At 44.2% G+C, this 12,583-nt stretch overlaps 1 protein-coding gene across 1 annotated transcript; it reads left to right on the forward strand.

Moving 5' to 3' along the window:
- The first annotated feature begins 4,803 nt into the window (after positions 1-4,803).
- LOC124865059 (keratin, type I cytoskeletal 13-like) lies at positions 4,804-8,781 on the forward strand. The gene is made up of 8 exons (XM_047360067.1): positions 4,804-5,336; positions 6,018-6,100; positions 6,222-6,378; positions 6,626-6,787; positions 6,880-7,005; positions 8,223-8,297; positions 8,384-8,532; positions 8,616-8,781. Exons 1-8 carry the CDS (start codon positions 4,866-4,868, stop codon positions 8,719-8,721), a joined length of 1,329 nt encoding a protein of 442 aa, XP_047216023.1. The 5' UTR covers positions 4,804-4,865; the 3' UTR covers positions 8,722-8,781.
- Positions 8,782-12,583: the final 3,802 nt, after the last annotated feature.

Genomic DNA, 12,583 nt, shown 5'->3' on the forward strand with positions numbered 1-12,583 from the left:
TGGGTGAAAAACCAGATATTCTAGGGTGTCCAAGCTGAACCATAGTCCACGTTCTGGAACAAACTGCCTCAAAACCTGAGATGTTCAGGAGCAGTTGGTTCCTTTAAATCAGGACTGTTTACAGCAGCTTTTATTCTAAGAATGTGAGTAATATCCAGTCTAATCTATTTATTAAACAGCACCAGCACTGTATAGTTACTTTAAAAATACTTTAAAAACAAACAGAAAATGTTAAATAATTAAATAAAATAATAACAAAATAAAAACACATAAAAACTGCATAAAATCAACTAAAAACTACTATAGAAATGAGCAAAAATTAACAAGATGTCAAAGGTCAGGGTGAAAAGGTGGTTTTTTAGAAAGGATTTAAAGTCAGAAGATAACAGACAACACACATTTGCTGCTTTTAGAACTTTAATATCTGTATTTTAACAGATTTTTCTTTTTTGCTATATTTTCTCCCAGCCTGTCTGCTGATGTCGTAAGAATGACGAAGGTCTGAACTTTGCTGCACAAACAAACTTGCCTTCAGCATGTAGTACCGGCTGACTGACACATGAGGGCAGTCTTACTGCATGATTTTCAATGAACGTTCTGCCTCTTAAAAAGTTGGATACATTTGTTAACCAGTGGTTCATGGTTCAGACATGTGGTTCTGCTGATGGGTCCACGGTGCAGCAGCGAGTGGACTATGTTCTCCTCTCATGTGAGACCATCTGTTTGACAACTGATTACTGGTTGAAACTGGGCCATCTGAAGACCCAAGGTGCCGAAATGGCCTAGTTAAAGTCCTGACCCAAACCTGATTGAAATATAGCATACAGAGAGCTGCGCAGAAACACCAGAGAAGAAAAAAATGTTTTGAAAGAAGAGTGGACCAAAAGCCAACCAGAACAATGTGACAGACTGATAATATCCAATCTGATTTTATTTAAACACAACAACGTGAACCAAAGTTCTAGAAAACAAAAACAACATTAATAGACAAAATTACACATAAAATATAATCTGTCAAGAAAAGAGAGAAAAAACAGTGATGTCTGAAGGCAGCTGCTTTTACAGCCTTGGTTCTTGGTTCTTGGTTCTGCTACAGCGAAGATCTCTTAGCTCCAGCTTCCAGCCTTTGGAAGAGCTGCTGATGAGCAGACATGAAGGATCCTGAAGGAGTGTGAGGCAGGAGAGCTTTGGTGATGCTGGTCCATTTAGGGATTCATAAGGTGAGGCTAAAGCTGGTGAGATGTGTTCTGATTTATGTCTGTCCGTCACCAAGCACCGGCTGGAAGCAAACTACACCCTTGTTGTTCTGAAAGCATGGATGAGTCTATTATTTAAACCGGTCCGGACTTTTTACTACATTATTCCCTTGTAGATCCAGTTTCTATAAGTCCACAATCGGGCATAAAACTTTGGGCCAAATCAAGTACTGCATGTTGATATCACTGAGATCAAAAATTACCTCCATCTAGGTTCTGTTTGCTTAGGGAGGTTTGGGTCTCACTGAGTGCAGGTACACCTTAGCCTCTGAAGTGTTTGAAACAGTAGCAGCTGGCGCCGAGTGACTGGAGAACCCCTGATGAAACCAACACATTTTATCATTTGAAATAAGGGGGCTGCAGATGCAGATTGAGTTGGTCCAAAGGGTTATGTTCTGGAGGAGCAACAAGCTGCAGGAGTGCTGTTCAGTTCATGGATCCAGGTCTGCAGAGCTAAACTGCACCAACCACGGAGCAAACAAACTGTAATCGTAGCCAGCGGCGTGCTGCCCTTTGCACAATCATGCTGAAACTTCGCCTAAAGCCATAAAATTCCCCAATCAGCGAGGCTGTCGCCTAGGTGATGGATTACCAACCTGAAGACGCCTCTCTGCGGGTATTACTTCAGTTTCTGACAAACATCCTGACCCTCCCCCTGTGGGGGGGCGGGCAGCTCGGCATGTCGCAACTGGGATAGTCGAGAATGAAATCCAGCAGGGCAGGGGTTTAAAGTTCAGCTTCTGGGACAGAACTGGGTCTGTGGTTCTAATAAAACATGATTCATAGAGAGGGTATGGACGTCTCCAGTGATCAAGGATCAGTCTTTGTTTAACTGGGTGTGAGGTCTCATTCAGGATGGGGAGCGGTGGTGATAAACCCTGGGATGGGGGGGGGTTGGATGACAGTAGACTGGAAACAGAGCAGGAAGCTGCAGGTAGAAACAGTAACAGGTAACCCTCTAACATTAGGATGGACCATGTGGCTGTTTTTGAACGTCAGGCTTTGGGTCCAAAGACAAATTGAATTAAATCTTGATCAGACAACAAATGGAGCTGAAACGAAAATTCAACATGGAAGACTCACCACCCCGCCACGTCCAATCACTCCTCACTGGCTGCTCCAATCAACAGCAGGTCCGCACTCCTCCTCGGCCAATCATCTCCCAGGGCATCAGTTTTAAAGACCCTCTGCATGGAAGACACCACTCTTCTGCTGAGCTTCGACCCTCCTCCACCCCTTCTCCACCATAGGCTCCCAACTCCTTCCATACCAAGGCCTACACCACCACCAGGATCAGATCCCATGGGGGGAAGACGTACCTAATCATAATCATAAAATGTCTATTCAAACTCATTTTCATCCGTTCACGTCTTCCTCAGGGGTCCGAGCGCCAAAGAAATAATCTTTCATTAATAAACTCTTTAACCGTCTTCCTGTTGTTTTTCCATTATGTGAGTCTTTCCAGGTTGAAATGCACTTCTTGTTCTGAGTTGTCCTAAAATAAAAAATAAATCTGCACTCTCAACTTTTTCCTGATTTCTCTGTATTTATTTGCATCGAACACTGGTTACACACACATGCTTTAAGTTTACCGCTCTGGTCAGATGCCAGATGGAAAATCAGCCACAACAAGCGGAGAAAATCCTGGTAAATCTATCGTGTTCAGCCAATGATCCGTGCAGGAGGAATTAAACCAGCAATGCTCCCACCTGCTGCAGAAGGTATGATGGATCTACTGGGAAGCAGCAGCCAAGAGAAGGTTGGAGAAATTTCAGTCAAGGATCGAAGGACGAGCGAGAATAAAAATGTCAACAGGGTGAAATGGAACATCAAGGAGAACTTAGAGAAATGGGATTTCATATATAACTTCGGTTAACTCAGTTTATTTGTAAGGAGCAAATGAAGAACTAATGTCAAAGCTAATAAACTCAATTCATCCCAGAATAAGCCCATACAGTCAGATCCTGGTGGTCAGAAATGCCAATCAATTATCTAAGGTCACCAGTTGTTACCTTTGCAGGAATTCCTCCTCCTGACCAAGCATGTGACCACAGTGGAAAGGAACAACTCCTTTTAAACAGGAAGAAAGCTCATCTGGGGAACCTGGAGGCCAAGTTGCTGTGTTCCTCAAACCAGTCCAGGTTTGAACTTCTGCTTGGAAAGGAGGATTGTCCAGCTGAAAGAGGCCATGGCCACCAGGGGGAACTTTTTCCATGAAAGGGTCTGCAGCAGTTCTCTGGTTCTACATGTGAAAGTGAGATCTATGGGGATGGCAACACCAAGGTCAGACCATTGGACAAACCATCCGCCTCCAACAGCTTGCTGTCTTCTCAGAGTGCATCTTGGTTCCTTGTGTTCCCCGGGTAATGGTTTCATCCAAACCCATCCATCACCTTGATTCATCAGAATAAAGCAGAACAGTTTGAGCTACAGTAGTTCATCTGGTGGATCGGACCACAAGGTCCAGCCTTCACTCCTTATGTGGATCAATGAATGTTGGCCCTGGTTCAGCGCTGGTCCTTCCATGGACCAGTGGAGACCAGGAACACCTCTTGGAGCGGTTTGGAGAGGTTCTGATCCAGTAATCTAGTCATCACAGTTTAGTCCTTGAATAAACTTCTGCCAATCTTCACCTTGTCCACTCTCCCTGCCTCTGATATCAGCTCTGAGGATAAAATGCTCACTTCCTGTATGATATGTCACACCTACCAAGTAACATGACAAAGAGATGGTCAATGTTGTTCATTTCATCTGTCAGTGGTCATAATGTGATGCTTGAACCACCTATATCCCTGCTTATCCGTGAAAATGGTGGGATCCTCCAGCAGGAGCTGGAGCATTTCCAGGATCTGACCTCAGATAAGCAGACAGCATCAGAAGTTCAGAAGGTCGTCTTATCTGGGTTCTTAATGTTCCGTGCAGAGAAGGTGAGAACCAAGAGGTCAGGATGTGAAAGAGATGATCACAGAGGATCTGACATCCAGGAGTCATCAACTAATCCAGCTCTGAATGGTGACCAACCAAAGCACAACGCAGAACCATTCCTGCAGATTCCCTGAATGGTTTCCTGCAGAGGGACGGACATCCCACTGCTTCTGTGGAAAGCTTTGATTTTTATCACCTTAAGTTTCATCCAAACTGGAGATCCTCTAACATCTCAGACACTTTCGGGGACACAGCCTTAGGACCTCCTCAGGATCTACATGAATGAAAAATCATAATTTATTCAGCTCTAAATGACCTTGAGCCCAACTGTCACTGGGATGAGTTGCAGCCTGGACTTCTCTACCACTGAGAGAAGAAGCTGATCCTGGTTCTTTGAAATAGAGATTTCTGAGCTTCCACCTGGACCTGCAGGCTACGCTCTGACATTCCTCAGAAGCAAGCTGACGTTTGCAGACACCTGGGCGTCTAAACTGAGCATTTTGTGAACAGCCTGCAGCTTCAGATTCTGCTGGAACAGGTCTGATTAAAGGTCATCTCCACACCCAGCTCCTCACATTCCTGCAGCCTCGCCTCCTGCAGGAACTTTAAAAGGAGCACCTTCTCCCTGCTCCTCACTCTCTTCTCTGTGTCGCCTCCAGCCACAGCAGAAACACAGCATCCATCATGACCTCCACCTTCATCTCCCGCTCCATACGCTCCTCAGCCGGCTCCGGCGGCTCCATGATCGGTTTTGGAGGAGGTGCAGGTTTCTCCTCAATGAGGGCTGGCAGCGTGTATGGAGGGGCTGGAGGCTCGGGGGTCCGCATCTCCTCCGCCTCCTCTTCCCTGGGTGGTGGAAGCTTCTCTATGGGTAGTGGTGGAGGTTTCTCCTCCATGGGTGGTGGTGGAGGAGGCTTCTCTTCCCAGATGAGCTTCAGTGCGTCTGGCATGGAGGACAGCTTGGTCGGGAATGAGAAGTTCACCATGCAGAACCTGAATGACCGCCTTGCCACCTACCTGGAGAAGGTGCGGAAGCTGGAGAAGGCCAATGCTGAACTGGAGGAGAAGATCAGGGACTTTGTGGAGAGCAAGGTGGGGCCCTCCACCCGGGACAACAGCAGCTTCTTCAGCTCCATCAGTGACATCACTGAGAAGGTGAGGAGCTGCAGTTTGAGACAGAATTCATGAGAAGAAACAATCATGAAATAACATTTCCTTTAAAATGTAGCTCATTTCCAGCAGATCTAAAAAACACGAAGTATTTCCTGTTCAAGAGCTTGAGTTCTTTGAGGACTTCAACCAGGTTCCAGCTCTGCAGGATGGAGTCTGCTCCTGCACCAGTTTGTGCTTTGGTCCTTCATCTGAACCCGACAACTTCTCCTCAGCCCACTGGAGGCCTGCTTCTCCTACTCAGTGGTTAACGGTGGCTCCAGCTGGGCTTCTATTCCTTCAGCTGGGTTCTCTCAGCTCTCTTCCAAACACTGATCTGTGTTCCTGCACATTTCATTCATTGTTCTTGTTCCATTTCTTTTGTTCAGGTATTTGTTTTAGAAATGTTCTGCCAGAGGTTCTGAATTAACTTTCAGAGTATGTTTCTCTGAGTGAATATTCAGATTCCTGCTCCTATCTTCACTTCTATCTATAATTTATTAAATCTGCCCTTAAAACCATGAACACTGACTTCATAATAAAGTGTGACAACCTTAAGAGCTGCAATAAAGCTCAAATTTCTCCAGTTTGAGGATCAGTATCATGTAGTCTGTCTGCATCAGACCTCACCTGTTGCTTCAGGTGTTCACTGCATCCAGGGAGTAACTTCAGACTTCCTGTCTGCAGATCCAGGAGGTCCTCATGGTTAATGGAGATGTCCACCTGAGCATTGACAACGCTCGCCTGGCTGCAGATGACTTCAGGACCAAGTGAGTCCTGCACAGCTCCGACCCCGTTAAAATGTTTATTCAACTGAGTCAGATTTTCATAAACCTGATCTGGTGTTTACCACATGAAACATCTGACCTGCCCTGCTTGATCCTCCTGCAGGTACGAGAACGAGCTGGCCATGCGTCAGTCGGTGGAGGCCGACATTGCCGGACTCAGAAGGCTCCTGGATGAGTTGACTCTGTCCAAGTCAGACCTGGAGATGCAGATCGAGGGTCTGAAGGAGGAGCTGATCTACCTGAAGAAGAACCACGAGGAGGTGAGACTTTATGGACAACCCACAGAAGGCTCCATCTGAAGATGAAATGTCTGAAATACACAGTTTACATGCCAAGAATATGTCCAGCCTGTTGCATGAGTCTCACTGCAGCTGATGGTTACAGCTGAAGAAGATGATGGTGTCCAAGGTGCAGAAGGTCCCACAGAGAGCTGGAAGCACCATGGTGACAGAGGACAAAATATAGTTTTATCACAACTAATGATGGTGTGTGTGTGTATGTGTGTAGGAACTAGTTTCCACACGCACTCAGATGAGCGGTCAGGTCCACGTGGAGGTGGAAGCTGCCCCAGCCCAGGACCTCACAAAGGTCATGGAGGAGATCAGGGAGCACTACGAGGCCATCGCCGCCAAGAGCCAAAAAGACCTGCAGGCCTGGTTCCAGACCAAAGTGAGCCCGCCATGACATCACTTCCTGTTCTCACGTTGTGAGTCCAAGCATAAACTGAGAGTGTGTGTGTGTGTGTGTGTGTGTGTGTGCAGACAGAGACTATGAACAAAGAGGTGGTCTCTCAGACGGCGACCCTGCAGGAGTCCAGGGGCGAGGTGACGGAGGTGAAACGAACGCTCCAGTCTCTGGAGATCGAGCTGCAGACCATGCTGGGAATGGTGAGGAGATACACACCCACTGACACACACCTCTCTAACAGCAACAAACCAAACACATATCAACAAACTATACACACCCCTAAGTATTCACATCCCTTTAACTTTCCTCGTTTTGTCTATCACAAACCTTTTAGTGGGACTTAATATGATGGAGTAGAGCAGAACCATGGAGAGGAACGAAAATGATCCATGGTTTCAATATTTTTATAAATAACAAATCTGAGAAGAGGGGCGTGCATTTCCCCCTGAGTCACAACTTTGTAGAACCACCTTTGTTTGCAGATCCAGTTGCATGTCTTTGCAAAACATCTCAAGCTAAGTCTGATTGGATGGAGAACATATGTTGAACATCGGTTTTCAGGTCTTGCCACAGATTATCTGTAGCATTTAAGTCTGCACTTTGACTAGGCCTGGCTGGATGTTCAGGGTGGTTGTCCTGCTGGAAGGTGAACCTCCACCCCAGTCTCAGGTCTCCTGCAGCCTCTAACAGGTTCTCTTCAAGCATTGTCCTGGATTTAGCTCCATCCATCTTCCATCAACTCCGACCAGCTGTCCCTGGTGATGATGCTCTGGGAGATTGTTGTAGAACCTAACCCTGCTCCACAACCTTCTCCCTGACCCTTCTGCTGTGTTTCTTGGTCTTCAAGATGCTGGTTGTTCTCAAGAACCTCTGAGGCCTTCAGAAAACAGCTGCATTTAGACTCAACTTGAATCACACACAGCTGCTTACAATTAAGTGACTTCTGGAGGCAGTTATGCATCATCATCATCGTCATCATTTATGTATTTATGAAACGCTTTATGAACCAAAAGGCAACCAAAGTGCAGGTAAATAAAAACTAAAAGGAAGAATAAAAATAATAAAAGAGCAATAAAATCTGCAATAAAAGAAGATCCGGGACTGGTGGTTCTGCTATCTGTTAAAAGCCAGGTTAATAAATGGGTTTTTAAAAGAGATTCAAAATCATCTAAAGCAGATGTGCTTCTGAATTCTGGACCTGTTGATGATGAAGCAGAGACTAGTCCACTCCACCATAGAGGGAGTTGCAGAGGTCCAGACTAGGAGTAATAAAAGCATTGCCTCAGAATCATCCTTGACTTCACTAATGATAAAACCTAGACTGGACCACTGCACTGACCTGCTAACACCTGGCACCAGGTTTTATTTGGTTGGAGCCCAAGGTGATCCCAGTTCTTCTTCTGTGGTTTCTGTACAGAAAGCATCACTGGAGGCGACCCTGGCTGAGACTCAGAACACATACTCCATGCAGCTGTCCGGGTACCAGATGCAGGTAAGACCCACTCAGTTCTGTTTGTCCTGATTTGTGAGAAAGTCAAAGTGGGAGGAGCTACAGTCTCACCTGTGCTGTGTCTGCAGGTGACATCTCTGGAGGATCAACTGGTGCAGCTGAGAGCCGACATGGAGCGACAGTCCCAGGAATACCAGATGCTGCTGGACCTGAAGACCCGACTGGAGATGGAGATAGCACAGTACAGACGGCTGCTGGACGGGGAGGGAGGCGGCAGGTGAGCCTCAAGCACCTTTCAGGACTCTGAGGTCCACAGGTGATCCAAACGCTCAGCTTATCTGTGCTCTGATTGGTCCACAGCTCCTCCTCCACAATCCGGCAAGTGATGACTGTGGTGGAGGAGACCATCGATGGAAAGGTGATCTCCTCTTCATCTTCATCGACCTCTTCCTCGGTGACTCACTGAGGCAGCCAATGAGCTTCTTCTCTGTTCACCGACCTGAGAATAAAATGAGAGTCCACATCAGCTCAGCGTCCCTGTCTTCATTGACCCTCCTGGAACTTCAACAAGTCTGGGTTCATTCCTTAAGACTGAGCCTGCAGGCTGCTGGTGAAGCTCAGAACCAGAACACAGTAAAGATCAGAACCAGTAAATGTTCCCAGAAATATTCAGGTTTATATTAAAACACCAACAGAACATGAAGTCCCTTCTGCTACAGTTCCTCAAAGATCTGTGCCTTCAGATGTGTGCAGGGAAACAAATTAATACCTTAAACTAGAAAAAGGACGTTTCTGAAAACAGAATAACACCATGAAAAGGTTCCTAGAACCAGGAAGTTACAGCATAACAGCATTAACCTACAGAGTATCAGAACCGCTCCGAGTTCTTTATCACAGGTGCAGTGAAAAAACTTCTGACCAGTTCTGATCCACTGGTTTACAGGTTCTGCAAAAAATGAAAAGGATTAGAAAATTTGCACTGGATCTTGTTCTAACTGTAAGATGAGAATAAGATCAAATAAAATGAAGCAGATCCCAGCAGCAGATATAAGGAAAATGCTTGAACACAGTAGGACACCAGCTGGGTCAAGCTGGGTCAGTACTGGGTGTGGATTTGGTTTCAGCACCGTTTTCAACACCAGCTTCAGTTTAAATAATGAAATTCCTGACAATCACACACAGATGGGATTCTGGTCCAGAAGGAGACAGAAGAAGGGATGTACCAGGAGCTGTCACGGCCACCAGGGGGCAGCAGCGGTGGTCTGAGGCCACCTTTAAAATCCAAAGATCCATTTCCTGCTTCAGTCCCATCAAATCAAACTAGAGCTGCAACATATATGGTAGAAGAATACATGTGTTTTATACTTAAAGAACCATGACTTTATTTCTCCGTTTAGGTTTTAGAATAAAAGAAAAATGAAACTTTTATAAAGAGAGAATAAAGAAATGTTTAGATTGAGCCTTGTTTATAAAAACAGACGAAAAAAAACAAATATTTATGCATTAATGATGAAAATTAACTGAACAGTGAAATAAATGTTCCTTTTACCATCAGTGTCCTTCAGCTGTGGAACGTCTGCACAGAAAATAGAAAGGCTGCCAAATATACCTTTTATTCCCGCAAAATTTAAAACTTTAGATCCACATTGGAGGCTCTAAATGGTTACATGTGGCTCCAGGGCCCTAGAGTTAAATGTTTAATCAACAGAACCAGAACCAACAGTCAGTTTCTGATGGTCAGGCTGACAGGCATGAGTTTACGAGTCTAAACTGTTGATTTTTATTTGTTTGTGTGTGTCCAATATGTGCTAATATGACAAACCTCTGCTCCGACGGGCTTTCAGAACCAGCAGGTTCGCCCCAAAACCATTAAGGAGAGTCAACATCTACAGCAGAATATCAATAGGTTCTCAATAGAAGTACCATCAATCAGAATCAGAATCAGAATCAGAATCAGCTTTATTGCCAAGTTCGTACATACAAACAAGGAATTTGACTCCGGTTCACTTTGCTCTTTTGTTTTGTTTTTGTATTACAGAATAAACATATTTACAATGTACAATATACACATATATAATAAAAAGGTACATTTGCAACATCTATATGCTGTTGTTTTGTACTCTATTAAATGTTCAACAGAGAAACATCCTGGAGGAAGAAACTGTCTCTGTGGCGGCTGGTTTTAGTGAACAGTGCTCTGTAGCGCCACCTGAAGGTAAAGCTCTGAACAGTTTATGTGCAGGGTGTGTGGGGTCTGCAGAGATTTTAGCAGCTCTTTTCCTGACCCTTGACCTGTATAAGTCCTGGATGGAGGGAAGGTCAGTCCTGATTATTCGTTGCAGTCTGGACCTGTCCTGTTTGGTGGATGATCCAAACCACACTGAGATGGATGAAGACAGGACAGACTGGATGATGGCAGTGTAGAAGATGACCAGCAGCTCCTGTGGAAGGTTGAGGTTCTTGAGTTCAAGTGTTCATTGTTGTTCCCACTACGCGGGGTACATTAATATTTGGGGAACATTTTGGGGAAAACCTGGTCTGATCTGGTGAGACGGCATCCTTGGATGGAGCAGCTCTTCTTTCTAGGAATCTGGACCAATTTATTAGTTCTCCAAAACTTTGACAACCCAGGGTTCAGACCAAGAAGCAGATAGATCATTATCAGACAATGCTGTAACAACCTTTAAAGAATCTGTTCCACTTTTCATTTCTTCATTATCACTGAAAAGCACAGTGGAGGGCAATTATTCTGTTTCTTCCCCTTCACAAATTGATTCTCTTGTTCATAGTGTTTCTTCATCATTGCGTGATGCATTAGACAATGCAGCCCCCTTGAAAAATAAGGTAATTATTCATAGGAGGCTAGCTCCATGGTTTAATTCAGAGCTGCGTACCTTAAAGCACAATGTTAGAAAATTGGAGAGAAAATGGCGCTCTACACACCTAGAGGATTCCTACTTAATCTGGAAAAATAACCTACTGTTGTATAAAAAGACACTTCGCCAAGCTAGAACAGCTTATTTCTCATCATTAATAGAAGAGAACAAGAATAATCCTAGGTTTCTCTTTAGTACAGTTGCTAAACTTATACAGAGTCATAGCTCTGTTGAGCCATCCATTCCCTTAGCTCTTAGCATCCATGACTTTATGGGATTCTTCTTAAATAAAATTGATTCTATTAAAAATAAAATCTTTGACATACTCCCAAAGATGATTACTTCATCCTCAGCAAGTGAGACAACATTGGAAATAACTGTAGAACCTGATCTGTGTTTGGACTGTTCTGATCCTGTGGAGCTTCCTGAGTTATCAGAAATATTAGCTTCATCTAAACCTTCAACTTGTATGTTAGACCCAATCCCAACCAAATTATTTAAGGAAGTGTTCCCTCTGATTACCAGCCCCATTTTAGATATGATTAATCTATCTTTAGTAAATGGATCAGAACCACAGGCTATAAAGTTAGCGGTAATTAAACCTTTACTTAAGAAACCTTCGCTTGATCGAGATGATTTAATAAATTACAGACCTATATCCAATCTTCCATTCTTATCTAAAATTCTTGAGAAAATAGTTGCTAATCAAATGTGTGAACATTTATACAACAATGACCTGTTTGAAGAGTTTCAGTCAGGTTTCAGAGCTCATCATAGCACTGAAACAACTCTGCTGAAACTCACTAATGATATTCTTATGGCCTCAGATAATGGACTTGTGTCTGTTCTGGTTCTGTTAGATCTCAGTGCTGCATTTGATCCAGTCGATCATAATGTTCTCTTAGAAAGGCTGGAATATGCTGTAGGGATCAGGGGAACAGCGCTAGGCTGGTTTAAATCTTATCTGTCTGACAGATTCCAGTTTGTTCATGTAAATGATAAATCATCTTTAAACTCCAGGGTTAATTGTGGAGTACCACAGGGTTCAGTACTTGGGCCAGTTCTCTTCACTATATACAAGTGCTGGTAACAAAATTAGAATATCATGAAAAAAATGTTTTATTTCAGTAATTCCATTCAAAAAGTGAAAATTGTATATTATATTCATTCATTACACATGGACTGAAATATTTCAAATGTTTATCAGTGAGAATGGTTTTGTGATTCTGTTGTCTCTCATGTTTCTTATGTGTCCAATACTGGAAGCGTGCTGTTTTACATCCCACTGTCCACCATGGGCTACAGAAAAGTGCGCCTGCAGACGGTGCAGTGGGCTTCATAGCTATTATTGTGCACGCTTTCTAGCCACGCCTGTTCTTTTTCCCACTCGACTGTATTTTTGCAACCTTTTCTTTTTTTTTTCTGGGAGGAGTGGTCAGGTTACTGCTTGAA

Source organism: Girardinichthys multiradiatus, chromosome Y (genome assembly GCF_021462225.1).
Source record: "Girardinichthys multiradiatus isolate DD_20200921_A chromosome Y, DD_fGirMul_XY1, whole genome shotgun sequence".
NCBI lineage: Eukaryota > Metazoa > Chordata > Actinopteri > Cyprinodontiformes > Goodeidae > Girardinichthys > Girardinichthys multiradiatus.

What these genes read in the sequence shown, in the direction of transcription:
- LOC124865059 (XM_047360067.1), top strand. Translation starts at nt 4,866, where the DNA reads ATGACCTCCACCTTCATCTCCCGCTCCATACGCTCCTCAGCCGGCTCC. An exon ending in GCAGATGACTTCAGGACCAA is followed by an intron (nt 6,101 to 6,221) that starts GTGAGTCCTGCA and finishes ATCCTCCTGCAG; the next exon opens with GTACGAGAACGAGCTGGCCA. An exon ending in TGTCCGGGTACCAGATGCAG is followed by an intron (nt 8,298 to 8,383) that starts GTAAGACCCACT and finishes CTGTGTCTGCAG; the next exon opens with GTGACATCTCTGGAGGATCA.